General features: G+C 54.5%; 13 protein-coding genes across 13 annotated transcripts; 9 read left to right on the top strand and 4 right to left on the bottom strand.

Annotated features, from left to right (window-relative positions):
- Positions 1 to 407: 407 nt before the first annotated feature.
- Positions 408 to 938, top strand: CLAFUR5_05358 (uncharacterized protein; the record flags this gene model as incomplete). The annotated part of the gene is made up of 1 exon (XM_047904506.1): positions 408 to 938. The coding sequence occupies one exon, from the start codon at positions 408 to 410 to the stop codon at positions 936 to 938; it is 531 nt and encodes a 176-aa protein (XP_047760409.1).
- A 306-nt stretch (positions 939 to 1,244) lies between these two features.
- Positions 1,245 to 2,003, bottom strand: CLAFUR5_05359 (uncharacterized protein; the record flags this gene model as incomplete). Its single annotated transcript, XM_047904507.1, has 1 exon — positions 1,245 to 2,003. One exon carries the CDS (start codon positions 2,001 to 2,003, stop codon positions 1,245 to 1,247), a length of 759 nt encoding a protein of 252 aa, XP_047760408.1.
- A 21-nt stretch (positions 2,004 to 2,024) lies between these two features.
- Positions 2,025 to 2,543, bottom strand: CLAFUR5_05360 (uncharacterized protein; the record flags this gene model as incomplete). Its single annotated transcript, XM_047904508.1, has 1 exon — positions 2,025 to 2,543. One exon carries the CDS (start codon positions 2,541 to 2,543, stop codon positions 2,025 to 2,027), a length of 519 nt encoding a protein of 172 aa, XP_047761243.1.
- Positions 2,544 to 7,475: 4,932 nt separating this feature from the next.
- Positions 7,476 to 8,213, top strand: CLAFUR5_05361 (uncharacterized protein; the record flags this gene model as incomplete). The annotated part of the gene is made up of 1 exon (XM_047904509.1): positions 7,476 to 8,213. One exon carries the CDS (start codon positions 7,476 to 7,478, stop codon positions 8,211 to 8,213), a length of 738 nt encoding a protein of 245 aa, XP_047761244.1.
- A 3-nt stretch (positions 8,214 to 8,216) lies between these two features.
- Positions 8,217 to 9,113, top strand: CLAFUR5_05362 (uncharacterized protein; the record flags this gene model as incomplete). The annotated part of the gene is made up of 3 exons (XM_047904510.1): positions 8,217 to 8,230; positions 8,280 to 8,687; positions 8,756 to 9,113. The coding sequence occupies 3 exons, from the start codon at positions 8,217 to 8,219 to the stop codon at positions 9,111 to 9,113; spliced, it is 780 nt and encodes a 259-aa protein (XP_047761245.1).
- Positions 9,114 to 10,621: 1,508 nt separating this feature from the next.
- CLAFUR5_05363 (uncharacterized protein) lies at positions 10,622 to 11,125 on the bottom strand (the record flags this gene model as incomplete). The annotated part of the gene is made up of 1 exon (XM_047904511.1): positions 10,622 to 11,125. One exon carries the CDS (start codon positions 11,123 to 11,125, stop codon positions 10,622 to 10,624), a length of 504 nt encoding a protein of 167 aa, XP_047761246.1.
- A 973-nt stretch (positions 11,126 to 12,098) lies between these two features.
- CLAFUR5_05364 (Medium chain reductase/dehydrogenase ucsI) lies at positions 12,099 to 13,375 on the bottom strand (the record flags this gene model as incomplete). The annotated part of the gene is made up of 4 exons (XM_047904512.1): positions 12,099 to 12,372; positions 12,429 to 13,006; positions 13,062 to 13,268; positions 13,325 to 13,375. The coding sequence occupies 4 exons, from the start codon at positions 13,373 to 13,375 to the stop codon at positions 12,099 to 12,101; spliced, it is 1,110 nt and encodes a 369-aa protein (XP_047761247.1).
- A 652-nt stretch (positions 13,376 to 14,027) lies between these two features.
- Positions 14,028 to 16,089, top strand: CLAFUR5_05365 (Non-canonical non-ribosomal peptide synthetase FUB8; the record flags this gene model as incomplete). Its single annotated transcript, XM_047904513.1, has 5 exons — positions 14,028 to 14,649; positions 14,706 to 14,983; positions 15,034 to 15,526; positions 15,588 to 15,800; positions 16,019 to 16,089. 5 exons carry the CDS (start codon positions 14,028 to 14,030, stop codon positions 16,087 to 16,089), a joined length of 1,677 nt encoding a protein of 558 aa, XP_047761248.1.
- A 543-nt stretch (positions 16,090 to 16,632) lies between these two features.
- Positions 16,633 to 18,129, top strand: CLAFUR5_05366 (uncharacterized protein; the record flags this gene model as incomplete). Its single annotated transcript, XM_047904514.1, has 1 exon — positions 16,633 to 18,129. One exon carries the CDS (start codon positions 16,633 to 16,635, stop codon positions 18,127 to 18,129), a length of 1,497 nt encoding a protein of 498 aa, XP_047761249.1.
- A 2,383-nt stretch (positions 18,130 to 20,512) lies between these two features.
- Positions 20,513 to 20,950, top strand: CLAFUR5_05367 (uncharacterized protein; the record flags this gene model as incomplete). Its single annotated transcript, XM_047904515.1, has 1 exon — positions 20,513 to 20,950. The coding sequence occupies one exon, from the start codon at positions 20,513 to 20,515 to the stop codon at positions 20,948 to 20,950; it is 438 nt and encodes a 145-aa protein (XP_047761250.1).
- A 354-nt stretch (positions 20,951 to 21,304) lies between these two features.
- Positions 21,305 to 21,940, top strand: CLAFUR5_05368 (uncharacterized protein; the record flags this gene model as incomplete). The annotated part of the gene is made up of 1 exon (XM_047904516.1): positions 21,305 to 21,940. The coding sequence occupies one exon, from the start codon at positions 21,305 to 21,307 to the stop codon at positions 21,938 to 21,940; it is 636 nt and encodes a 211-aa protein (XP_047761251.1).
- Positions 21,941 to 22,166: 226 nt separating this feature from the next.
- CLAFUR5_05369 (uncharacterized protein) lies at positions 22,167 to 22,579 on the top strand (the record flags this gene model as incomplete). The annotated part of the gene is made up of 2 exons (XM_047904517.1): positions 22,167 to 22,235; positions 22,262 to 22,579. 2 exons carry the CDS (start codon positions 22,167 to 22,169, stop codon positions 22,577 to 22,579), a joined length of 387 nt encoding a protein of 128 aa, XP_047761252.1.
- Positions 22,580 to 22,908: 329 nt separating this feature from the next.
- On the top strand, positions 22,909 to 23,954 carry CLAFUR5_05370 (uncharacterized protein; the record flags this gene model as incomplete). Its single annotated transcript, XM_047904518.1, has 2 exons — positions 22,909 to 23,031; positions 23,052 to 23,954. 2 exons carry the CDS (start codon positions 22,909 to 22,911, stop codon positions 23,952 to 23,954), a joined length of 1,026 nt encoding a protein of 341 aa, XP_047760471.1.
- Between the last annotated feature and the right edge of the window lie 179 nt (positions 23,955 to 24,133).

The raw sequence follows: 24,133 nt of genomic DNA on the forward strand, positions 1-24,133 counted from the left end.
CACAACACATTTTGATAGAGCTATCTCGGTTTGAGAACTGTCATACACATGCTTGTGCTCTTAATGGATGTTCCTTGTGCATTTATTGACTGCGGGGTGGGTGCATAGATACCAATCCCACCATGATCAAGAAAGGCGCTGACTGGTAAGCGGCACAGTCATAAGTAGAGGGTCTAAGGTCCTTCCGCCTTCTATAGAGCAGCATTTGACACTGAGCGATCGATTCCGCATGGAAGAAGTGGACGGACCTAGAAGTAGCCGTCTCTGTCTTCTCGATAGTTCTTCCCTTATCGCTCCGCTTGCTTGCTGCCTTGATCGAGGCAATCAGCGGTAGATGGATACACATACCGCCCTTATGCAGCTCGCCTCCTCTTCTCTCCCAGCATCAAACAAGCCAGCGTAGTACCATGAGCTCCAACAACACCAACCAAACACACAAGAACCCCCTCAATCCCAAGAACGCTGACCTCAACACCTACGATCCCACTCTAGTGCCACGCCCAAATCCTCTCCATCATTCCACCTACATCTCAGACAAAGGCTCTGATCCCAACAACGACAATGCGCCTGCAAGCTCTCTTTCTCCTCCCCCTTTCACCCACCCAACCGAAGAATCGACCGCGATCCTTGCCGCCATTCGTAACGAGGCGAACAAACACACGCCCGTAACTTCCGGATTCCTGAGCGACAAGGAGCTTTTAACCATCATCCACAACGCCAAAGCCACTCTATTCAACGGTCAAGAGCGTGTCATACATGAAGTTGTACAATTGTGCGCTCAGGGGCACAGTGTAGCTGATGTTTTCATCAATGCGTTGAAGGCGTTGTGTCTTCATGGGGCGCTCGATGCTGCGCAGCAGAGCACGTTGAATGAGAATGTTGGGAAGTGCATTGCGCTGGCAAGCGGGAAGAAAATCGAGGCGGAAGCGAGCGCTTAGAGTAGAGAGACTTTTGGTGGAGGAAGGAGGAAGTGGATAGGAAATGCTGTGAGATGTTCACTATGTAATCTCATTGCGTATTACTTGTGCAAGAGTGGCCCTTACAACCTTCGTGCGGCAGAGTTCTGCCTCGTGTGCTGGAATCCTGTACCGCCGTAGAACATGCCATCTCGCTCAATGTGGCCGTGCGGGATAGGCCGGATCCAGTATAAATAGGCCTGGAATCCAGAATCGAATTTCCTCTCGGACGATCTCATAGTCCTCGGCCATTGATCCAGCCCGTAGCTCGGTCTCAGACCCCCAACCCTATGTCGCATACTCATCTTGCACCCACTCGCCCTTCCCCTCCAACTCCTCAGCAACTTCCACCAGTTTCTCCAGCTGGGCAGTCTTAACCAAACCCACGAAAGGCATCATCCAGTTGAGCCCACCACGACGTACCTGTCCGTAGGTATCCAGCAGCTCTTGCAACGTCCCACCTGGCATTTCCTGCGCCCTGTCGTGTTTTTTCTGTTGCGCCTTCTCCCGCTTGATGATTTGTTGCTTGTGCCGTTCGGACCAGTGCTCCACCTTCCGCTGATGGATGGAGTACTTGATCTCCTCGTGCTTTGGTGGCGGCTGGTAGCTTGGTAGTTGCTTCTTGATGGTGCTCCTGTACCAATTGAGCTCTCTGATCATGAAGGCATCGATTTGAGATGGAGCACTGAGCTTTGGGATGTAGCAGCCGGTGTGAGACTCCCAGCGGATCTCGGTCAATTTCATGAAACCGTCTGGCTGTCGCTCGAAGATGCCGGAGATGCGGTTGAAGTGTTTTGCGGACTTGCCGTCGTTCTCTTTGTTGAGCTTGGAGACGGCTGGGATACTGTGTGCAACATAGGGCATAAAGTTGAGCAGCTGCACCTCGGTGAAGTGGATGCGCTGAAGACGGGAGGTGATGTGTTCCGGGATGGATGGTGGAATGTTGCCCCAAGCCTCGGTCTTCTCGACCTTGAGTCCTGAGACATCGACGAAAGCAGTAAGTCTGTTGGATAGCTGGCGCAGAGTCTCGTTGTGGAATGGCTTCATGCGCAGCATGGTGTGAACATCTCAGAAGTCCTCCTGGTTGATGGCGTGGAGGGTGTAGCCGGTTGAAGGTAGGCGACGATATGTCTCGAGGGCTGTGGGGATGGTGTGGCCGACGAGTATGTCGAGGATCTCTTGTGGGAGTTTGGCCGTCGCCTTGTTGGTGGTGGCGATGTGACCGAAGTAGTCGAAGCCGTGCTTGCTAAGCTCGTCGACCATGTCTGCGGTATCGTCATTTTCTTCCTCGACTTCATCGCAATCGGCCGTGTCGCTACAGGATCCTGTGGCATCATCGCCGACGTCGTCATTCTCGTTCTCGTGCTCCTCGCCGTGGAGAGTAGCCTCCTGCCACTCTTCATCATCCCAGATGGCATCGTCTTCGCATTTGCTGGCCCGCTGACGGCGGCGCTGCCTGGAGTCTCGGGTGACACGTTTTGAAGCGAGCTGGACCTCGTCCAGATAGCCGTCGTGGGTCTTGCGCAACAGCCCTACACTAGGCCCATACTTACGCCCTAAAAGTGTGGTTGGCGGACAGTAGCCCATGACTGTGTGCGACTCCACGCTCTCTTCGGTACTCGAACTGACTATTGATTGAAGATGCTGTGGATGGTGACGAAACTCCAGATGTCGACGGTGTGTTGTGCGATGAGAAGGTCTGGGCCCGGAAGATAAATGCGCTCAGCTTCAAGCCGATTCACTTGATGCTTCGACGCAAGTCTCCATGGCAACAGTCTGGTGAGACGCAGCTCGTGCATCTCTTGCTATTCACTTCTGCCTCTTAGCTTGAAGACCGTGCGCCTTGATCATACCTGGATGCAGTCGTCCAATGGGGATTGTTGCAGAACGAATAGTCATCGAACACATTCGATCGATCTGCTGCATTTAAAGACGAGCCAAGACGAGACTGGGCTGGACCTGATGCAGATAGCCATCGGCAGCTTCGGCACCAGACGAAGACATCTCCATACCACCTACCCAGATCTGTGCATATTCCTGGACGACGCATCAGCAAAGCAGCCGCCGTCACTTTGGCCTTGATTCGGCTGGTCTGAGCTTTTCGACCTTCCAGTTCACAACAAAACCTTTACCTATCACACGGATATCCGTAACAAGCGATGCTGAGGACTGCATGAAGCGAGACTATGAAGGTCGTACAGACAGCAGTCTCGAAGCGCGCCACCAAAATGACCAGCAGTGGCAAACTCCGACCCCTGGTCAGATGGACCTTTTTCCAAGAACCTGACAAGAAATGACCGTCTCCGTGGAATTGTGGTGTAGAAGATCATGCTGAACTGGTTGAAGGCGTGTCATCAACAGCGTACCAGCTGCACTACTTCGCTCTGTTGGTTGTGTGGTTGAAGCGATCCCCCGATGTACGACCAAAGCAGCGCCAGACACCACAAGGCCCTGCATGTCCGAGAATCATCTCGGTGGCCGATGGAGGGTGGTATCGTCCAAGGTAGCGCTGTTTCCGATGCCGATCCTTTCGTGCAGTCTGTCCGATGTCAGGCATTCGTGGGCAGAGCGCTCGGAGAGTCAAGACTTCGACCGGTTGTTTGATCGCTGATGGAGCAACAAGACTGCGCAGATGCAGGTGTGTGTTGGCGGAGGAAGCGGTGGCGGCGGAGTTGCGAAGGAAGCAGGGGGTGGGGGTGGAGCCGGCACCCGGTCGCAATCTCGGCTGAAGTCGGCATCCTTGGCGGTTCTCCTTCATCGTCTTCCTCTCGACGACATCAACATTGATGATACATCATCGGCAACGTTGGGACTTCATCAAACTCCAGTCACATCATGCCCATTGGCACAGGTAACGCCAGATTGAGGACGCCATACCGCAGTGTGGGAAGTCTTCCATGGACGTTTCTCTCTGAACTGGTCTGAAGGACCGCAAGAAGAGATGAGACCCCTCCATGGCATTAACAGTCACTCTTGATGTCGCCGTCTCCGTCTGGACCTGGGAGTCCTTAACAGCGGCTGCCCACATGCTTGAAACAAGGTGTGGCTTGAGGAATCATGGTCATCTCGGTGCACATGGACGGCTTGGCGATGAATCCACCGAATCCGAGCATCGGCTGCCTTCACCTCACACTCCTGCTGGCTGCGCGTGGCGGACTGAGTTCTTCTCAGTATCCCGGTACAGCTGCAGTATACGGGACCCACAGAACTGTGCCTGACTTGGCACCCTCCAGACCTTCCTACTCTCTACGAAAGCAATCGAAGGCACTGCGGCATCCCCCCAGTATGACGGCTCCTCGAGTCGTCTGTCACAGCATGCATCCGGATCACAGCACGCTTCCAAAACATGCAAGCTTGCGAGGCTGAAGACACGATCGCTCCCAGGAGCGCGAAGTGGTTGTGTTCGATATGGCCAGTGTGTGCCGGGTAAACACTCCGCTGGATACGGCTTGTGAGCCCTGTCTCGAGCTCTCGTGCACACTGTAAGTGTGCCGCCTTAGCCAAAACGACGCAGGACCTGCATCAGCCACGTGCTTGTTATAAACTTTACGTTACGGAGTGTGTGAGCACTAGATGCATCTACCAACAGGCGCAGTGACGCCTCCACGCCAGTCCCAGGACATCGCTGGCGGCGGCAGACTATAGTGCACTTATACGAAGTCACGGGTATGTCCTTGTGGAGATACAGGACATTTGTCCCACAACAAAGCCTGCGATCATCAAAATTGTCTGCTCTCAGACTCGTTTGGCTGGATTGCTGCCATTCAGCTCACGCTCCTTGCCCTGGCCACGTGGGCCACAGTTGCATTGGCCACATCGCAAAGGGATGCCTGCACCACCGGCGCCGTCAGCAAGTACATGAGCAGGAAGAACGAGCCATGCGTGCAACTCTGGTGCTCTAAGCGACTTTCTCCGAACGCTTGGAAGCAAGACCGACCCAGCTGGACGAGCGATATGAAGACATGCAACTACGACGCCGTTTCGAAGAAGCTGGAGAAAGATTTCTCTGGATCTTTCGAAACTTTCTGCAAGTGCTCTCTCGAGGAGCCCTCTCAGCTTGTCCGGATCCACTTACGATTCGTACATCCGACTACAAGTAATGTATTTGCAAGCCTGGAACTGTCAGCAACGGTAAAGGTGAGTGCAAGACGACTCCCACAGCCCCAACCTGCTCCTCGCCAAAGGTTCTCAGCACCGACAAGAAATCATGCGTTTGCCCAATCACTCTCGATGTGGTAGTCAACGATTGCAAACCAAAGTGTCGAGCAAATCAGATGCGTAGCGCCGCAACGGGTCAGTGCTGCTGTCCTACAACCAAGCAAGAAAAGAGCGGCAAGTGTGTGTGCAAGACTGGAAGCGGCGACGACAAAGGCGGCTGCACAACCCCAGTGGCATGCTCTGACCCACGGACTCTGAGCACAGACGGCAAGGCTTGCGTCTGCACGCCCTCGCCATCTTCATACATCGACCCAAAGATTCTCGGCACTGATGGCAAGACTTGCAAGTGCAAGACTAGCTGTACCGACGATGGGAATAACGGCTGCCTTCCCTTGCCGCCAGCATGCACGAACCCAAAGGTTCTCGGCGAAGATGGCAAGTCGTGTGTTTGCAGGACTGGGTACGTGGAGGATGGGAACGGCAGCTGTGTTGCTCCACCTATCTGCTCGGCCCCGTACATCTCCAGCCAAGACAGGAAGACTTGTGTTTGTCCAAGCACCATGGAGGAACGGGGAGTCTACACTGGAACTGGCATTGTCTCGTGCAGACTCACATGTGTCTGCAAAGATGGCACTGTCGACGATGGCTCGGGCGGCTGCTCGGCTACTCCCACTTGCACTGGGACTGGTCAACAGTCGAGCCAAGGCGGGAAGACCTGCGAGTGCAAAGACGGCTTCACCGGTGACAGCAACGAAGTCTGCCGGCAACGTTGCCCAGCGATGTCCCAATCAATCTGGAAACAAGCCAATGCCAATGTGACGATTACAGTATAGAGATCGTGAATGGTATGTGCACGAACAAGTGCTTTCGCGGAAAGCTACGCAACAGCCAAGGAGAATGCAGCTGCCCGCCTGGAACCGACCCTTACGGAAACGACTGCATAGACGCTTGTACAGGCGGCAAGGAACGTCACGGCACGAACTATGACAGGTGCTACTATCCCGCATTACAAGTGGGAAATTCCCAAGGTCAATGCGTGCCCGCTTGCAGACCAGACCAAGTCAGGAATCCCGAGATCCGGATTTGCGAGTGCGGAGCAGACAGGGAGTTCATGATTGAAGAAGACCGGTGTGTGTCCAGATGCGGGACTGGTCAGATTAGAGATGATCATCAATCATGCGCTTGTCTTGACCTGACACAAGAGATCGTCTTGGGCGTTTGCGTGATGCAATGCGAGTCGCCCAAGGTCCGTAATGAAGAAGGACAGTGTAAATGTCCGCCTGGACAGATACTTGACAGCAAGGGAAGTTGCCAAAAGTGATTGTACTTTTGGGCTTGTTATTTGCGAGTAGGCATCAATTGCCACGGAGATCCAAACTGCTCAACAGAGCTTTTTTGCCGTCATTCTATGTTCAGGAGAAACGCCTGTCCACAAGAAGGGACAAGAATCGAAGTGGTTGCCTTGATGGTGGGTGAGGAGTCCGCAGATGGATCGCTCAAGCCATAAAGGAAGAGCCTTGACCACAAATACGACGTTGAAGTTGGAACTCCCCTTCGACATAGTCGCAGGATTGCAGTCGACCTGATGCTCAAAAAAGAACCCACCTTCCGGACTGGCAGTGTTGAAAGCCCAGTGGCGAGGCTGGCAGGATCGCCAACAGCATCTAATTGTCGACCTGATTTCGGAGACATTGGGCATGTGTGCTCTTAATTTTGCACTGATCCAAGAGAACTCGTTTCGGAAGCTGTGCGGAACCACTCAGCGCGAATGTGAGAGTCGCCTTGTCCGACTTTGTGCTATCCCTCTGGGTAGCAATGGATGAAGCATAACAACTACAAACCCTCCAATCTACAATCACAAACGGGACTTCCCAGAGATTGAGCCACGATCTTTCAGCCAAGGGTGGTACATTGTGCAGTGCATCTCCCGGCATCAACAGCCCACTGTTGCGGCGTCAAAAAGCAGGCTGGCGTAGGCCGGCGTCCCTTCATCTACTCTCGCGGATCGGACGAGCCTGACCCTGAGATGCACGAGATCTCTTCTTCGTGGACAGCGATCGTCCGGCTGGTTACCCTACAATCCTCGGCATGCAACTTGACACTTGCACATGCAGCTCGAATCTTCATTCCTCTGGCGGCGTCTAGACTTCGATGATTCGCTTCGCAAACCACAACACCTACACGCATCGAGGCTATACCTGCACCACATAGGTTTTGTTGTCGCCATAACATTCCGCGCTCTGCAGACGATGTTGTAATCTCTGAAGATCATGGAATGGCAAGCTTTTGTCGCATCGTGTATATCCGTGAGCCTGGACAGACGAGCTCGATGACCACCAACAACTTCTCACTGTCTTTACAATGCGCGCCTTTTCGTACTTGGTTTCTATCGCGGCGATCGCGTCGGCGCGTGTCATCACTATATCCGAGTACCCCAGTTACTGCCGCGTATCCAGTAGCAGCATCAGCTTGAACACCGCGGATCCGAGCGCAAGCAGCAGCAGTGGCGTGGACGTTGCTACTTCGAGTGAAAGCAGTCCCGCCGAGACATTCACTGAGTCGTCTGCCGCTGCTCACTCCCCCGGTGCAACTGGAGCCTTGCTACCACTGCCGGCCGCAGGCTACCAGTCGCCACCACCGCCTCAACTCGGTGTCGTGGTACCCGCCGCCGATACGGTCAGCCAGCTCTTCTGCATGAACTATGCCGAAGCTATCAGAGAAGCAGCAGGAATCGAGATAGGTGACAACAATGCTTCCTTCGTAGGAACCCAGGCCCAGGAGGGACCACTTGCAGGCAGCTACATCCCCGACTCGTACACGTATGCAGGCCTCTACCAGATTGCGAACAATCTTTTGAATACTTCCACCATGTTTTACACGCCGGACTACTCGCACGGATATGTACAGGCCCTCTCTAAGTATCTCGACGTTAACTTCCCGAGGTGGCTATCAGATGGTAACGCTCCCGCCCTTCGCTCAGCTACAGATGCTGTCACGCAGACTGCAAACAAGGTCATTGAGGTCCAGAACGTCATCTACGGAGCGAAGAGTGTCCCGTGGGCAGCCGACAAGGTGCGCGTCGCTACAGCGTTTGAATAGACGATGGCTCAAGTCGGGTAATGCTATCGATGCTCTCGCAACGAGTGCGTATGCTGATGTTGCCAGTTATAACATGCCAGCCGCCGTTAGAGATCTAATATCTGTCGGACAACTCCTCAACATGGAGCTAGCGGTCACAACAGCTCCCGACCCGACCACTGCATTTATACCACTGTACAACGCGCCAGGATACAAGACCTTCGTCGACGAAGCTCAGACAAAAGTTGGGTCTGAGTATGAGCCCGCACAATCAAAAGTCTTCACAATCAACACGGGCAAGGAGGCGTCAGACTACAACTTTGGCCAAACTTCCGTAGGTGCTTCTCACGGCGGCTCGTGGCTCTACGGCTTCGGCGCCAGTGGCGCGGTAGTAACTACGAAGTCGAGCTTGCAGCAGAACAGCGCCGCTACTTCTGTTTCTGTCCATATTACCTATGACTCCCTTTCCGTTATTGACATCACGCCGGGGCTGTGGTACGTACACATCAATCAGCTCCTTGACAGCATCACCTTATCACAGCCACTGACCTTCCGCCTATCAGGAACGTCGACGTATCGCAGTACAAGCTTGAAAAGGGCGCGCCCGCAAGTCTCCAGCAGCTAGTAAAGCCGACGCAGCTCGTCGTCGCTAACCGTCTCGGCTACGAAATCACCATTGCCGCTGAGCAGGCTGAGTCGTTTGACACCTACTGCAAGACAGTCGTCGAGGCCAGCGGTAGCTTTAGGAACTTCGGCATGACCAGTTGGGGAGGCTCGGCTAGTTATACCGAGGAGGAGACTCCGCACTCTGCGTCTTATGACAGGGCTACTGGTATCCTGAAGATGGCGCCGAGAGATGATACGGGGGTTGCTAATTTGGTTGAAGTAGTTAGGTCGAAGTTTAACATTTTGACTACTTGAAGTACCAGATCTTGTGTAGAGGAAGGCATTGCTTGCGCCCGCGGCTCTGTGGTATCGCACGAGTTAGTAGAGTAGCAGATGCTACAGTCCGACCATGAATCGACTTGATCGCCGCCCAGTGCGCTGGCATTGCTTGATGACATTTCTAGGCGGTCGTCGCTCCTATTACCTGCCTGAACTGGCTTATTCACTTTCACCGCCTTATGTTCCTTTCCATTCAAGGCGCGGTGCGGTCGGTGCAGATCGCATTGTGTACTATCGTCTGTCCCAGTCAGTAAGAAAACGGTATATTCTGGCTACCCGAGCCGCCTGTCCTGGCAGCGACGAGGTCTGGCAGTTCCATGATGCACAGATGAGGATCTGCTCAATCCGAACATGGTCCACCAGTGGCTCGCCGCAGCGCACATACAATGTAGCCTTGACGCCTAGCCTCACACGGGGCCAATGTGTCGACGATGTCTGTTTGGGCTAGTACGACCCAGATGAACGTGGGAAGTTCAGATTGGCTTCCCAGTGAGGACGGCGGCAATGTCAGCAGATGACCATGCCCATCCACACTAGGCAATCTCCAGTGCAAAAACAATACCACTGCCACAATTATTCCCCGCCTAGGAGCAACGTACGACCGGTGCCCTTCATGCTGATCGCCATCACGATCGTCCATATCGAGCAACCTCCGCGCCACGGCTTCAGCTCGTACAGTTCTGCCGCTCTAAACAGTCGCTCTGGTCGAATGAGCTACTGGGACGAAGATGGTTGTTAACGGCACAAGGAAGTGGATCGTATATGAAGGCTTGCAGACAATTGGTATGCAGAATGTCCATGTGCGTCAACACCGGAACGGGACGAATGTGCCGGTGTCCGAGATATATACCACTGAAACACCTCCCACCTCGACGACCGTCCTTGGCTGGATGGCTCGGTCTGGACGTCTTCAAATCCTTGTCATGCATCACCTGTCTATACTACCCCAATCGACTATCGGTTGGGTTGGTCCAGGCATCTTGATCTCGATGTAGGCCTTTGGCCAAAGATGGCTGTTCCCGGTTTGCCGCGAGAAGGAACACAAGGTGACGAAGGAGATCTCGACTGCGCTCAAAGGTTGTCGTCATGGTCTGTCTCTGACGAAAAGTCCATCTACAAGAATCGAAAATGTCATCAGTTGCATCAAGCATCGTAAAAGCCGCCTCCCACTTCCTCCGCCGATCCCAGCCCGCCCCCCCCCCCCTGCCAGCAAGCTGACGTCTAGCACGTCCGTCCTGCCCGACAACCCGCCTTAGGATCCCGATACCGATTCTCATACAACTCTTTCCAACACCCCCGATCCGCCCCACAATCCCCCATCCCCTTCAAAACCAGCGCCGCGGCCATGACATTATCCCTCGGCGCATACCTCCTCCCGCCCTTCAAGCCCTCATTCCCATCCACCACACCCGCCCACGCATTCGGATCAATCTGCGTCAGTCCCCCATTAGAAGCGAGAGGATGCCCCTTGGACTCCGTCCAAATCACATCCCGCAAAACATCCCCCGGCACACCACTTTCCGCGCTCGCGGCGGATATGGCGGGGCCGTAGACGGTGGCGATGTCCTCGGGTGTGAGGTCCATGGAGCCGAAGGCTGGGTAGTTCTCCCGTTGGCGGTCGTTCGCGGCTTGGGCGAGGGGCAGTCGAGGATGAGTTGCCAGGGGTCCGAGGGGGCGAAGGCGGAGTCGACGGCGCAGGTGAAGCCGGCTTGGGCGTAGTTGTTGGCGGCGGTGTGGTGGAGGGATTCGGCGAGGGTTTCTTGCGTGAGGGCGGCGAGTTCTTGCGTCATCATGCCTTGCCATTGGGCGGCCATGCCGTCTGTCCAGCCGGTGGGGGTGCAGGGGGTGTAGCCTCCATCGGCGCGTTTGGGGGAGGAGTGTAGGTGGGCGTGGTGTTGGTGGTGGCGGTGGCCTGGGCTTGGGTCGGGGATTGCGGAGGTGGTCAAGGCCAGTGTTGCGGCGAAGAGAGCGCGGAGTGTTGGTGCCATCTTGGTCGTGAATGCTGGTATTGTTGCGTGGGAAGATGTGCAACAGTGTCAAGTTTTTGGACTGCGGTGTTATTACGTCAAAAGATGTGCAACAAAGTCAAGTCGCTGGATCGCAATATATGCTTGCTTCCTAGTCGTCGTCGTCGTCGGTGAAGGAGTATAAGACTCTACAGGCGCCCAGCACCAATCTAGTCGTGAATACTGTCTCTCTGCAAAAGGAGTGTGTGGTTGATCTGCGGACAAGCTACATGTACATCCAGCACAGCTGTTGTATAAATGCAAATGAGCACAACAGGAAAGACTGGATGTTCCAATCTTTCAACAACAAGTCGTGCTTGGTGAAAGGGTGATGTGCAGGCTTGCATACCTATAAATCACGACCAAGGGTGTTGGGCGTTAGATACGCTCGTGAATCGCGATGGGGTCGTGACATGGATCCCGGTCATTGCCATGCTTCAATGACGCCGCACCAACTGGACACCGCATATACTGCCGTGACGCCCGGCTGAGTTTCGTCGCACGATGGCGTGAGACAGCCGCGTGAGACAGCCAACCAATCTTGGCGCATGCAAAAGCGCTGGCCTTGTAAGGTCCCGGGCGTTGATCAGGGCGCAACAGTGAGCTAGTCAGCACATTGCTTGATGACCGTGAGGTGTACATTTGTACGTCTTGCTGGTGAAGGTTGGCTGTCGGGACATAGTACAAGATGAGTCGGGAGGGCAAGATTTGGCGAAGGTGTGCAAGTAACGGTGAAGCAGTAACCGTATCGAAAAATCGCCGACCGACTGGAGCTGAAGAGGCTGCAGCAAAAAGAGTCGAGAGAAATGTGTTCTGGTCTGCTGATGAAGCGATGTGGATGAGCCTGCACATCGATGAACATAACGAGAACATACCCAATTCTCCCCAATCCTACGCCCGAGAGGCGCAACTACCCACCATCCACACGTGGTACGCCATACATTCTCTGCTGTCATCATGCATTCGCCCTAATCTCCACCTCCCCCACCTCCTCCTTACTCCCCATCTTAAACACAATCTTATGCACCTTCCTCTGCTCAAAATCCCTATACGCCTTCGGCGCCTCCTCAATACTCATCGTCTTCCCACACAGGAATGCGACTTTCTTCTGTTCCTGTACAAGAAGGGCCAGTGCTTCTTCGAAGATGGAGCGGACCGGGCACCGGCCAAAGGCCATGCTGACGTTTTTGCCGTAGAGCATGAGGCCGTTGACTTCCCATTTTTCGGTGCTGGGGGGGGGTGGTGTTAGTGGTGCGATGACTGCAGTGTATGAAGGGGTGCTTACTGCACGCCAATGGAGCTGATGGCGCCCCAGGGTCTGATCATCTCAAGGCCCATGTTCCAGGCGTCTGCGTGGCCGACAACTTCCATGACCACGTCTGCGCCTCGTCCACCCGATGCATCCTTGATCTTCTGCACGGGGTTGTCGTTCAAATGGATCGGTATCGCACCCAATGCCTTCGCCTGCTCCAATCTCTCCGGCACGGTATCAATAGCATACACCGTCTTAACCATAGTCAATGCACACGTAATAGCGCAAATCCCCACCGGTCCACACCCAATGCAAGCAACAGTATACTCGTCCCGGTCGCGCTGTGGCAGATTTTTCAGATATCGCGCTGCGGAGAAATATCCCGTCGGGAATACGTCGCTCATCAGGACCAGCATCTCTTCGGGAATGCCGGCCGGGGTCTTGACGAAGGTGGTGTCGGCGAGTGGGCAGCGGACGTATTCGGCTTGGCCGCCGTCGATGGTGTTGGCGGGCGCGGAGTTGCCGAAGAGTTCGCCTTTTGCGCATCGGGATGCTTGGCCGCGGACGCAGTAGTAGCAGTCGCCGCAGGCTGTGTAGAAGGGTACGACGACCTGTAGTATCATTGTATCAGGTGTGTGTTCTCTTGCTGGTACGGATGGTCTTTACCTTGTCACCAATGTGGAACTTCTTCACAGCATCGCCCTTCTCCACAATCTCACCCACAAACTCGTGCCCGCAGATGAAGTTGGGTGGGCATTTGAGGTGACCGCGGTAGAAGTGGAGGTCGCTGCCGCAGAGGGCTGTGCTGGAGACCTTGAGGATGGCGTCGGTCGGGTCCTGGAGTTGTGGGTAAGGACGGTCTTCGACGACGATCTGGTGTGAGTGTCAATGGCAGGTCAGTGGTGTGTTGTACGCAAGGCACCACGAACATCGTAGTCGCCCTTGAGCACGACGGCTCGCATGGTGCTTGGCTTGGACATGTTGGTCAAAGTGTTATGCAGTGGATGGTGGACGACCTTGATGGATATGGCTACAAACAAGAAGATGTTGTCTGTCGTTCCATCCTCCCACCTTTCCCTCTCTGCTGCTAAGAAACGACAGGTGGGGGGTAACTAGTTGTATCACTGCTCCTCCTTCGAGCGGGCCCCACTCCCACCGCAGTGACAGCAGCGAGGACATGGTGCTGTCCTGTCCCAAACAGGCAGACGACCTCGGCGGGCAGAGCGTCTCGCAGACGATGTCGGACGTGGCATTTGCGGTGCGCTTGGCACGATGACGGAGATGGTCGGTGATGGTTCGATACGGACGGCTGGGCTGCGGTGCTTGCGGTGCGAATCGTGTCATCGCGCATCGGCTGCAGGAGAAGGCACGTGGAAGGACATGGGGAAACAGCTGGCGCTTGCCATCTCGCTGCGGGACGGGCCGGGATGGCGGAGGAGATCGGAGGCCGGGAATGGCTTCCAGGGAATGGCTTCCACGTGACTTTGAACATGTGCCAAGTGGAAGGTGACAACAACCTCACTCTCAACTTCAGCTCGAACATCATCAACGCTCGTTGCGTGGTCATTGACTGTCGAAGTTCGTACGAGAACGAGATCCTGGAATGCAAGAAAACATAGCATTCTTCACACCATGGACGACATACCCAGCGAAAAGCGATTGCCAGCAAGTGTGATCTCACATCGCGCCAACAGCACCCCAGACATGGTGGTCGTTCTACTGCCCAAAGGTCAGGCACTGGAAGATGACTTCTTCGGTCTTACATATCGGCGGCTCAACTACGCTGTAGACAATGTTGCCTTCTGGCTAGACAGCGTGTTGAGTCAAGGCAAGAAGGTCGGGTACGAAAGCGAAAGTCAATGGTCGACAATCGTGTACGCTGGCTCGAATGACGACCGCTATGTCTTGCTTCTGTACGCAGTGGGAAAGACGAATCGCAAGGCGGGAAGCCTGCTCTTTCCAAGCTCCGGAGGTCGGTGGCTGACTGGCACACAGCCCATGGTCATCACGCTACCCACGAACCCGAAGGATAGTCTCATCAAGCTACTCAATGCACAGGGCGTCAAGACTGCGCTAGCTAGTCGAGTTCCGATCTCACCGGTGAAAGATGCGATGGATCACATACTTGGCGGACAGGTACTGGACATGCCACCGCTATCGACGTTCCTCGATGCCATACCACCTTCTACCTACCCGTACGATCGTGAGTGGAGCAAGACTAGGAATGATACTTGGTTGGTCATGCAGAGCTCTGGTAAAGTCTGCATCATCATAAGACTCGACGATCATATCACTGACCTCCACCATCAGGCACAACCGGCGACCCGAAGCCAGTCACACAAACCAAAACCTTCATCGACGCGTACGCCGACATGATTGCCGCCCGCAACAAAGGAGACAACCTTCAACTAGCCTACCCCGTTGTTCTCCGTGACTGCCACGCACCCCTCCTCTGGCCACTAAGTTGGGGCGCCGGCATCTTCGCAGCCGGCATGTTCCCACTGGTCTCCATCACCATCACAACCCTCATACCCCCCACCATGCCCTCCCCAATGACCCCCGAATACGTCAAAGACGTCATGCGTCTCGTGCCTCGGGCCCCAAGAATTGCTTGCTAATGGTACCTGACACATTACAGGAACTCGCCAAAGAACCCTCTGCCCTCGAAGGTTCCAAGAATTACGACTGGGTGTCTTATGCAGGCGCACCACTTGATAACGATACGGGTGACCTAATCGCGAAGCACACCCGCATCCAATCCATCATCGCCTCAACAGAAGCCGGGATCTATCCCCTCCTCCTCAACTCCCCCTCAGACTGCAAGTATCACCGCTTGCACCCGACTCTTCACGGCTGGCTTCTTGTGCACTTTCAGGATGAGCTGTATGAACTCTGCATCCGTAAAGCGGGGGAGAATGAATGGCGCCCTGCCTTCACAATGGATAAGCGAAACCCAGACCTCCTGCAAGTCTTCCACACGAAAGATCTCTGCCGAATAGTTCCTGGGCGGCAAGGGTTCTGGGATTTCTGCGGCAGGACGGATGATTTCGTGGAACTCGTCACTGACGAAGTTCAATGGGATAAATATCGAACACATCATCGATCGCCATCCCGACGTCAAAGCATGCCTGGTAGCAGGTGAAGGTAAAGTAAAGCCTTTCGTCCTGGTACAGCCTGGCTCATTCCTCGAAGCGCTCCATCTTTCGTCAGATGAAGTCATAGAACGGATCTGGCCCGCCATCGAGGCTGCGAATAAGACGTTGATTGAGCAAGCGGAGCTTGGCAAGAAGGTTGTACTGATCACGAGGGAAGATGCTCCGACTGCGAGACTTGCGAAAGGCACGATCAATCGGAGGGCTACCCTGAAGGTGTATGAGGGGGAGATTGAGGAGCTGTATTGGAAGTGTAGGTTGGATTATGATGCGTCGCATGGTGGGGAGAATGCAGGGGTGGTGAATGATAAAGCGGAAGGGAAGTGCGAATGGGAGTGCGAACGGGAGGGAGAATGGCAAGACGGTATAGATGAAGCTGAGGCACAGTGGCGCCAGCGGAGATCACGGTGGATAGTTCTACCAGGACGCTAGTGGAAATGCAAGCAGAGCGAAGTCATAACTAGTTCCTAGACATCCAGTCGGCTCTGCTGGACTCAACGAAGACCCCCGGCCTGGTGAACCGAGTCAGGCCATACTTCTAGGTCGCCTGAGGCCTTGCCGATGTGTGGGATGCGAAGTTGGAACGTGGCGGTCTTGGTCACGTAAAACAAATGTGCGACTCACTCATTGGTAATGGCATCGCAGGACAAAGCTCCGCTCGTGGACGTCAGAGAGATGTCTCTGCAGATAATAGACATGCTGGCAACGTTGTTCTACGCCTCGCCCACACCTTGGGAATGGGTGCGAGGCTTAGCCATCGCACTGCGTCGTGGAGCATGCTCCTAGGTCGGCTGTTGTGGTGCATGTGTTTGCTGCTACATCGCCGAGAGGAGACGAGTCCACAACACAGTCTCGTAGCATGTCTTAGACTTCCAGCTTGCGACATGACGGAGACTTGCTTCCCGCACAGCTGGTAAGACATAAGCTGAGATGCGGTCTGGCTTGTGCGCTTCTGCTTGAAACATACGTGCTCAGGCAATATAAGTATAGTGCGATACCTGCTGTTGAGGACAAACATTCCTCCCTCGTCTGCTCCGATAACGGATTGTCAGCCTTTCACTTCTTGCAGCTCCACTACGACAGAGATGAGTGCTGAACGGCCATACGAGTCTCTCCTGAGCTATGCTGAGAGGCGCCATCACAATGCCTTGGATCAGCTTCATGATAACAACCACGGCAGTGTGGACGAAAATAAGGATCTCGCAGAGGACGACTTTGACACCTCAGCAGAAGAAGACATCGATGAAGTCAAGCAGACGCTCCAGAACACAGAACAACAGCTCCAGGCCACCGAAGCATCTTACGACCGGCTCCAGGGCGAGCATACCGGCTTGGGGGCGAAGTATCCAGCCCTCACCAAGATCAAGGACAGTCGGAGGGCGGCAATCGCTTTCCTCGACGATCTCAAAACCAGTCCAGCCGAAGCATGCACAGAGCTCGAAAGCACCAAAGCCGGCACTGTCGCAGACACAGCCCAGTCAGAAAAAGACAGCGACAAGCTCAACCAAGAAAACGCCAACCTCCAAGAACGATACGAAAACGAGCAGAACCAAGTCTTGCGCCTTCAGCACCAGCTGAACAGCATGAACGATGATCTCAGTCTAGCGCAGAAACACCTGGCTGCAAGGGATGAGGAGATCACGGCATTGTGCCAGCAGATGAGCGCTTCAGAGGAAAGTCTCGCCGGCTGGCCGAAGCGTCTGCACAAGGTTCAGCAGGAAGCCAACAAGTATCTTGAGCAGTTGGAGACCCAGGAAGAGCGATTTGCAGACCACCGTTGCGGATTTGAACAGCGCGAAGCAGATCTACGCCAGCGACTGGAGGAACAAGGTGACGAGCTCGGCGATGCCAATGCGGCCATTGCGGACTACCACGACCAAGTGATGTCGCTGCAAAATAGCACCATCAAGCTCACCGACGAATTGCAGGCCGCTTCTGCCGACTTGGCAGCCCAATCTCTCCAACGAGATTCGATACGCCACACCTTCGAAGCGGCCGAAGTCAAGCTGACAGGCGATCTAACCAAAGCCGAAGAAACCATCCGCCACCTAGAGCGGCGAACCATCAATCTCTCCCATCGTCTGACAAGTTCCCAGGCCGAAACAGACGACCTCACTCACCGATTGGCAGCTACTTCGGCCAGACTCGCAGCATTGTCTCTCGACAAGGACCAGCTTGATGAAGAGCTCGTCGCGACCAAGACTAAGGCTGTGGATCAGGAGCGCATCGATAACGTGGTCATATCTGGTCTCTCGAAAGCGCTCGGCCGAGCACAGGAGACTGTTGCTCAGATGGAGCAATGTAATGGCGACCTTTCCAGCCGTCTGGAGAGACTGCAGGTTAGCCACGATGACCTCGCTGGCCGGGTGGAGACTACCACAGACCAGCTTGGAGCTATGACGACCGAGAAGACTTGCATCGAAGAGCAGTTGGAGGTGACGAAAGCTGAGTTGACAAGTCACAAGCGTGCCCACGACGAGACTTTGGCGAGGCTATCCGGAGACCTGGCTCGCATACAAAGCAGCATACCTGGAGTAGCAGGACGTCGATCACCCGGAGCGTTGGAATGCCTTGCAGGCTAGGAACGTTGAAGTTGGCAGCCAGATCGAGGCGGTATTGGATGCTCAGCCAATACTGTTGTTGCTGGCTGTGGTGGTCTCGGTCGCTGTGATCTTGCTGATATGATGAGGGACGTCGAGATAGGTGTTTCGTAGTGCTCATGTACGATGATGATTGCTTCTTCAAACTCCGTTCACAGCCTCGTGCGTATGGATGCAGGAACGCCTTTGCCTGTGGGTTCCCACGATGGTTCGACTCAGATTCGTCAACGACGGGTGCCCACAGAAGAGGAGTGGGATTGGTATGTTATCAAAGCGTGAGGTGTCGAAGTTGTCGAGGCTTGGCCGTGATGCGCTGAAATGCTTGTCATTGCCGCATTTCTTGTCGCCCTGGGATCGGGAGATCTTGGCGTGCGCCTGTGGTTCGTGGCAGAACTGTAGCAAGAGTTGGCACCGCGCTCCATCCAGCTTGACCAGAACACTCCGCTGACTCAAGAATATACAACAACGTACCTCCTGGAGTGATCGTTCAGACGGTACTCTACACCACTTGTCGTGCCAGCTCTGCAGTGACAGCTAGTCTGGTCTCCAGGAGACGTGCCAATCGACCCTGCACGAGTCTCGCTGATGCGGTGATGAGTACTGTCAGGTACGACCGAGATGGAGACTTGCGTGAATTGCTGCGCCGTAGTAGGGCAGTTCCCGTTCTGCTCGCCCAGTGTCGTCCACTAGCGCAGGAACGCAACATGATGGGTTGTGTACCTGTCGCCGTGGACAGATCATGTGAGCATCGCAGAGATCTTCGTGTCATGTCTGCAGAGCTGGCACAGCTCGATCCATAGCAAGACCGGTGGTGGCCTTCAGGGAGGTGTCAATCGCCACACCATCGCCTTTGCTAATGAAGTGATGAGCACTGTCAGGCGAGACCGAGATGGAGACTTGCTTGACTTGCTACGCCGCGATCAGGCTCTGCTCATCCTCTTCGACCAATGTACACCGCTAGCGCAGGCACGCAGAACAATATACACCCCAGAGTGGAAGTTCACGGTGGTGTGCAGAGAACCACGTGTCATGGCTGCGGAAGTGGTACGGCTCGATCCAGAGTACGACCGGTGGTGGGCATTGAAGAGGTGTCAATCGCCCCTGCATGAGTCTTGCTGTCGTGGGGGTGGTCAGGTACAGCCGAGATGGGAGCTTGCGTGACTTGCTACGCCGTGGTCAGGCGCAATGCCGTAAGACTCCACGGCGCAACCTCCAAATGGTGGCCGGTGACATCCCGGATAGTGGGAGCTGAAGAGCTGGCAGGCTTCAACATGTTGGTGCATATATTGAATGTCTTCTGCAAATTTGGCGCTGTTTGAGAGAGCTTGGTCAACTTCGTGCCTGATCGTGAGACTTCGCTTGAGTAATGCAGCATCAGTCATGGAGTCTTTCATGACCATGCTTGAGTCAATTTCTGGCAGACCAGTGACGAGACATGACCGATCCGGACCCTCTGCTTGACCGAGTGAGACCGTCCTACTCGAGCTCCATGACGATGTCCAACATGTCGAGTCATATCTGAGGTCCAACCGAATCAAGATGCCGCTCTCCTGCAGGTCAGCCTTCTCCGGCAGCCGCGACAACCAGGTGTAGTGGCACGAGTGGGATGCCATTGACCTCGATCGAAGATGCACAAGCACATCCATGTCTGAAACAAGGCACAGTTTCCGAAAATCTGCATGCAGCATGACCTCTTCAATGGCTGATCAAGACTCAACACCGAGGAGGAATCACCCTCCCCTGGGCTCCTGCTCAATGACGGAGTAAAGGTGGATGGAATGCTGCCCAACTGGAGGTCCTGCAGCTTCGATGGCGGGCTTGCGCTTCGATTGTGCTCGGTCAGACAGATTTCGGCAGAGAGTGCCGCCAGAGTCAGGTATCCTCATCGAGGATGTGGAGGTCGGGTGCTTGAGTCGTGGTCTGCCGATCCCGCGCTATGGTTCGTGGTTGGAGGCGTTCCTGCATCGGTGCTTTGCGTGGGGTAAGGTGTGCCGGGAAACGTGTTCTGGTGAGGTCGACTTGATGCTTCATCAGGTTGTCCGCGGTAGCATTTGACAGCAATCCAGATACATCAGATTCGATATGTGTCTTCCGCTGTATCTGCCACAATGTCCAACGTTCATTGTGCAATGGCGTACGATGATGTGTGTGGAAGCAGGCCGAGTCATGGTCATGGTCGCGATGATGACGGGTGTGGAGAGAATGCGAGTCAGTGTCGTGCAGCCCACCGCAGCTCCCGCCAAATCGACGTCACGTCCTAGATCAGCCATCAGCATTGAGCATTGCGCATTGAGCAGGTATATTACCGTGCTCGCAAACCTCCACACCTGCTTTCCCTCTCATCATCACACAAGCACTCCATCGTATGAACCCAGAGTCAGCAACGTTTGACCCTACCAACAGCATCCACCTCACTGCATCAACAGTCAATCAAGTCACAAACCAAACCATCACACCCTCAACCACAACCACAACCAACACAATGGGTTACGGCAACGACTACGGCAACTCTGACCGCTCAAGCGGCTACGGCGGCTCGTCTGGTGGTGGATACGGCGGCTCGTCAGGCGGCGGCAGCAACTATGGCGGATCCGGTGGAGGATACGGTGGAGGAAACAACAACTCCAACAACAACTCGTCCAACAACCACTCCAACCGCGGTCCAGGTCTCAACAGCGAGAAGAAGATGGACATGGCGTATGAGACTGGGTACAAGGATGCCATGGACAAGGTCAAGGAGGACCTGATGGGCCAGATTGGTGGAAACAACAACAACAACAACAACTCCGGCGGTCGCAGGTAGATTCAGAATGCGTCGTCCGAGAGATCGACAGTATCCGGAAGACAGGACATGATGATTTATGCAAATGAAGCGAATTGTACTACATCTTTGCAAATGAAGCGAATTGTACCATACCAAACGTCTAGTTCTTGAGTAACTTGCTGCACTGCGCAGGCACATCTCGTACACCATGAATGAGCAAATGTGTCAGGCGTGTGAACCAGTGCTTGGAAGAGTGCTCATTCACTCAGTCGCTCTGGGTACAACACATACCATCTCGAAATCTCGAAGGTGAGTTGGTATTTTAATCGTCGCAGCAGCGTATTCCTGGAGACATGCGGACTGTATGTGGGGAAGGATACTCTGACAGCAGATATGAACGAATGGCAGACTCGCGCAGTCAAGGATGCGCTCAGATCACCACGCTACCTCTTTCGAGTGGTGTCGGACAACTCTCTTGGTACCAACAGCACTGCCCTCGTTGATTCGCTGGCAGGACAAGAGATACCCCTCCGCGGCGCAGAAGATTGGGAGAGCCAGCACTACGACGACTTCACTTCGATGGATTGGGTTCGCGCGGATGCGATGCTACAAGCACACTTTAGATGGCAGTACAGGTTCCCGTCTGCATTCAGCTCTTGGTCAACATCGCTGCTCGAGTCGCTGATCTACGCGCTCTTGAAGAGGGATGTGTGGAAAGAGTCTCGAATCTTGATATACGTACTGGACACAACGAAGGTCACTGGTCCTCCGAGGATCTATCATGCCCCTAGCTTGATGAACGCCTTCCGACTGACAAGCCGGCCACGCCTGGAAGTTTCGTGGAAGAAAGCTGCAGGAGAGTATCTCGTCTACGGTAAGCTGAGCAAGCATGACGGCTTCACCGCAGTCAAACTGGAAGATCTTATCGATGCCGGACTGCTCAACCTCGGAAGGCGCTATGACTTGGGCCGATGGACCGACGAGTACTGGTTCCGAGGAGTGATCAGAATACGATACACCTACTTCTGACCCCGACACTGGCGGAAACCGCGCAAGTTGGACTTGCCAAATGGCATGGTGCTCGATGGCGATGGTACGGAATACTGGACACTTGATCCCTTGTACTTCCCAATTACACGGAAGCTTGGCGCACTGTTTGGGCGCGAGTGGGAGAGCACCATGACAATAGCATTTACCAGTCTTTGAAGGCGTGATCTGCGTACGGAAGAGGTAGGCCTGTTGTTCGACACGCTCGATGGTCTACCCTACCTTCCAGTGGCTCCCAGATTTCGAGAAGACGGGTTTCTGGATCGGCTGCCGGAGTGTGAGCACTCCATTCGCATGCTGCAGATGTTTCATGAGTCGCAAGGGCATTTCACGAAAGAGCTGAGCGTGAGCTCTATCAGTTCAAGGCTTGGATGGTTCGGGACAAGACGCTTGCTTCCTTCTGCGTCTTCGGAGCCTGCAGAAGCTGTCGACACATCCAATCCGAGTGATGACATCAAGCAAGAGCAGCTTCCGACACCACCCCCGAGTCCCAGAGCCTGCTCCAGCTCCGCCGGTGAGATGGAAGATAAGTGGTTATGTGTAGACAACAAGCGCTCGCGCTTGAAGGCGGAGATGGACTATCAAGCAAGACATCCTGTCAAGAAGAAACGAAAGTTCTGAAAGCTATTGCCTCTCATATTCATCATGTCCCAGTATGTACGGCGCGAACATTGCATGGAAGCAGCACGAAGAAGATGCTGTACAACACAGATGTGGTTGGCGAGATGTTCGCTGGCGGCGCCTTGGAATCAAGATCTCGAGATTCCACTTGAAGGGAAGGGTGATGGAGTTGGCAAGATCGCGTCCGGGCAGATGTCGGCAATTCCACCCCCACTTTCCCGACATTGAAACATGACAGTAGCAGCAACTTCCTTCACGACATTCCTTCACGACATCACATCCCATCTCTGCAATGCGCGCCCTTGCACTGGCATTCCGTAGCAGGATACATGTACTATGACGTCTCCGTCCTCCTCAATCAACACGATTCTGCCCAGACCCCGCCGCAAGCCATTGCATGGACACCACGATGTACCACGCTCGATCTGCCTCCTCCTCTTCAACACGCACGAGTGATTCAACACAGCGATAGTGTATTCAAGACAATGGCTACACTACAGTTAGTCTTGATGCCTTGTTAGACGCTGGGCTGCTTAGGTCCTGTGTGAAGCTGGACCCTCGACCTTGGGTGAACCCTTTAGGTTTCAGCATCGACAAGCCGCGATCGTGGAATGACAAGAAGAAGCGATTCGAGGCTGATGCTCGACTCCATCAGCGAGCCAAATTGGTACGACACTTCTACTTCGCGCCCAGGCACACGACTGCCGTCGATCCCCGCCATCTGGAGAAGCAGGGTCGTTACTTCGACGACAATGGCATGGAAATCTGGCCGGTGTCTCCGGAATATGTTTCATACTTTCGCGCCCTTGGACGATGCTTTGATCCTTCATGGGAGGCAACCATGACCATCGCGTTTGCCAGTTTGCGGCGCCAAAATGTCACGTGGGAGGAGATGCGATACTTGCTTGACGAGCTTGATGGCTTGCCATGCAGATCGTTCGACCACTGGACTGTGGAGAACGTGGCTTTCGACGACATTGCGGAGCACAAGCAAGTGCTGGCCATGTGGGTGCTGTTCCAAGAGTCGCAAGAAGATCGATTCGGACGCCGCACATCAGGTCTCAGCATGTCTTTCCAGTGCCTGTCTAGCGACGACTATATCAGCGAAACACTATCTGCCTCCGACCCTGATCGCGCTGGTCATCGTGCCAGACACTTCTCACGATCAGCGAAGCTGCAAGACATGAATGTCTTCGCTGGTGGCGCCCTGGAATCAATATCTCGGGACTCCACTTTATCCGAACCTGCGGGCCAAGGTTCGGCTTCCTCACCAATACGAAGCCGTACCAGCTCTGCACGAGCACATCTCAATACGCCGTCGATCGTGTCATGGAGCTTCTGCGCAAGTTCGTACGACGTCAGGTGGTCGAAGTAAGCACAAATCACGGAAGATCCTATCGTCGCCACACGAACGCCAGATCACGCACGACCCGCTTCAGGAAACATCAGAGGAGGCTATCAAACCTTCTTGGTCGAAAATAGCAAAACCAGCTCGGAACGTGGCTGCCACATGCGAACCACGCCTCGTGTCTTGTGCTCGAGCACGAAAGATCA

Source organism: Fulvia fulva, chromosome 4 (genome assembly GCF_020509005.1).
Source record: "Fulvia fulva chromosome 4, complete sequence".
NCBI lineage: Eukaryota > Fungi > Ascomycota > Dothideomycetes > Mycosphaerellales > Mycosphaerellaceae > Fulvia > Fulvia fulva.